The sequence below is a fragment of the Pteropus alecto genome, unplaced genomic scaffold, assembly GCF_000325575.1.
Source record: "Pteropus alecto unplaced genomic scaffold, ASM32557v1 scaffold42, whole genome shotgun sequence".
In the NCBI taxonomy this organism is placed as follows: domain Eukaryota; kingdom Metazoa; phylum Chordata; class Mammalia; order Chiroptera; family Pteropodidae; genus Pteropus; species Pteropus alecto.
This window is the reverse complement of record NW_006434825.1, coordinates 3,452,010-3,454,310: the sequence shown is the minus strand read 5'-3', so window position 1 is coordinate 3,454,310 and position 2,301 is coordinate 3,452,010. Positions and strand designations below refer to the sequence as shown.

The following is a 2,301-nucleotide window of genomic DNA, read 5'->3' as shown; positions in this document are numbered from 1 at the left end:
AGGCCTTTCCCCTAGGTCTAACTCACTCCATCTTGGTCACACCTGTATGGAAGTCCCTTGGTTTTGATACAAAAGCCTATTTGGCCTCCAGTACTTGTGCTTAAAACCCATTGTTGAGGTAAGAATAATTATACCGAGTCTACATTATATTTTTGCTATTTCTATATTTCACTTGAAAGTGCCATTTAAGTGTCTGCGGTAGTTTCAAGGAAAAAAGTGTTAGTTAGTAGGGATTCCCCATAAGATAACTATTGTTGATATTTTACATTAGTCCTTATGGAAATACTTCACTATCTTAATTTTCCTTTCACTCTAAGAATGTAATTCTTGATTACATTCTTAGAATCCACAAACCCCTACTAAAGGGAGGCTTTGTACTTTATCGCGGACTATCCACTTCAGCCATTTCTGTGACTCCCTGTAAACAAACCATTCCCAAGTTCTACTTGGACTGTGTAGACACACAAGTGGGTATAGCCACACAAGTGGTGCTGTGCATGCACACACACACACACACACTCTCATACACATGCAATAACTTTCCTGTTTTGGGGTAGGGTATTTTTTGGTCATTTTTTTCCCTGAAAACTGAATTGAATACATTTCCCAGAACATTAAGTGAAGTCCAGAGCTCTAAATGAAAGACTAAAATATGGGGGTGGGGAGGCTTCACAGAGACATCAAACTTGCTGGATTAAAAAAAATAATTTTTTTTTTAAAGGAAAGCAGGCAAAATCCTTTGTCCTTTAGTTCACTTTGATATACTCTGAAAAGGCAGGCCAACTAGGAAATATAGCAGAAAGATTAGAAATGAAAAGTCTAGCATGAGGAACGCGAACAAGAGGCCACCTTATGCTGTGGCCAGCAGTCATTCAAACATTTCGTCAGCAGGATTGCAGCCAACCTTCCCAGCTCACTTTTATAAAGCTGGCCCTTGGCATTCAAGAGCAAGATGTGGCTGTGCAGTCTACTTGTCCCATAGCTACTTCAGAGGAGTTGGCAACGTGGCCATCGAGCTTGCCTGAGAGCCATGGCAAAGAGTGGACTTGTAATTTATGTCCTGGTTATCACCCTACTCCTGGAGCAGACCACCAGCATCACGTCCAAATTCAAAGCCAGGAAGCACAGCAAACGCCGAGTGAAAGGTAAAGGGGCTTCTCAGTCCAGCAAAATGCTAGGTTTGCTGAGCGTGGGGAGGGGCTAGACAACCTTCCTTTTTCAAACTCCTACAGGACAGACTGTCTCTGATGGCAGAGCAATGCCATCATATGGCATTTCAGGAAACTGAGTCACCTCTTAATTCTCTAGAGAGTTTGATATTTAAAAGAATCATGTAATAGGGTTTTTTTTTCTTTTTTACAGGAAAAAAAAAAGCTCTTGTAATATAAAAAAATTCTATATTGTATATCCTTTATCAAGTGAGGTTAAATACGTAGACTATTCTTTAGAGGGAGTCACCCGGATATGAGGGCATCTGGTATTGTGAATGAGGGGTCAAGCAGAACATATTGATTAGAATATACTGTTTCACTCAGAGATTGTGTAACTCTATTCAAAGGTAATTGTAAAATAACTATAATCTTATCAAAAGTACAGTGGAGGATAGAGCTACTGGTAATTGTGACTTCTATTTTGTAACTGGTTATCATGTAGCTATATTTTTATATCCCTTGCAATACAAGGACAGTCTATATTTAAGCTTCTTCATAGAGAAATTGAACCTCTCTTTAACTTAAAAATATTTCCACATGCAAAGTCATATAAGGTTTGAAGGCATTTTAATGCAAAACTGACTACAAGCAATCTTAAAGTTTAGGTGGCTTAAATTAAGAGGTAGAAAAATGTCGCAAAGAACAAAGATGATGGCAATTTATTTGTTATATGCTGAAACCAATATGAAAGGAAAAAACCATCAAGAAAGACACAAGGTAACGTTTTATTTCATCCTCTGAGTCATTTTCATGTCAGGATATTTCAAAGTAAATATTATGACACTATTCCTTATTAATTTCACTTCATTCATTAGTAACAAAACACACAAAAAAATACCAACAAGGTTAGTCCTGATTTGACACAACACAGCGGGCTGGTGAGTAGAAAGGAGGCTTATCTTGTGTCGTGTTTTGATGATTATAAACTCCCCTTTTCTAGAGGAATTCATTTATACAGTTTAGGTCTGATGCAAAGCTTCTTAAGTGGAATCTTTTGTCCTTGTAAAATATTATACTGCCTTGTTACCTCTTTTAATGAAAGGTTAAAATGTTTCTCATGTGTAGATAAAGTATATTGCTGAAGATGAGG

General features: G+C 37.5%; 1 protein-coding gene across 1 annotated transcript in view; it reads left to right on the top strand.

Annotated features, from left to right (window-relative positions):
• The first annotated feature begins 1,018 nt into the window (after positions 1-1,018).
• The window catches only part of CLEC3A (C-type lectin domain family 3 member A), a 6,593-nt gene continuing 5,310 nt past the window's right edge, over positions 1,019-2,301 (top strand). Inside the window, exon 1 of the mRNA XM_006909709.1 lies at positions 1,019-1,145. Coding sequence (XP_006909771.1) covers positions 1,031-1,145 — 115 coding nt within the window. The 5' untranslated portion in view covers positions 1,019-1,030. The remainder of the gene's footprint in view (positions 1,146-2,301) is intronic.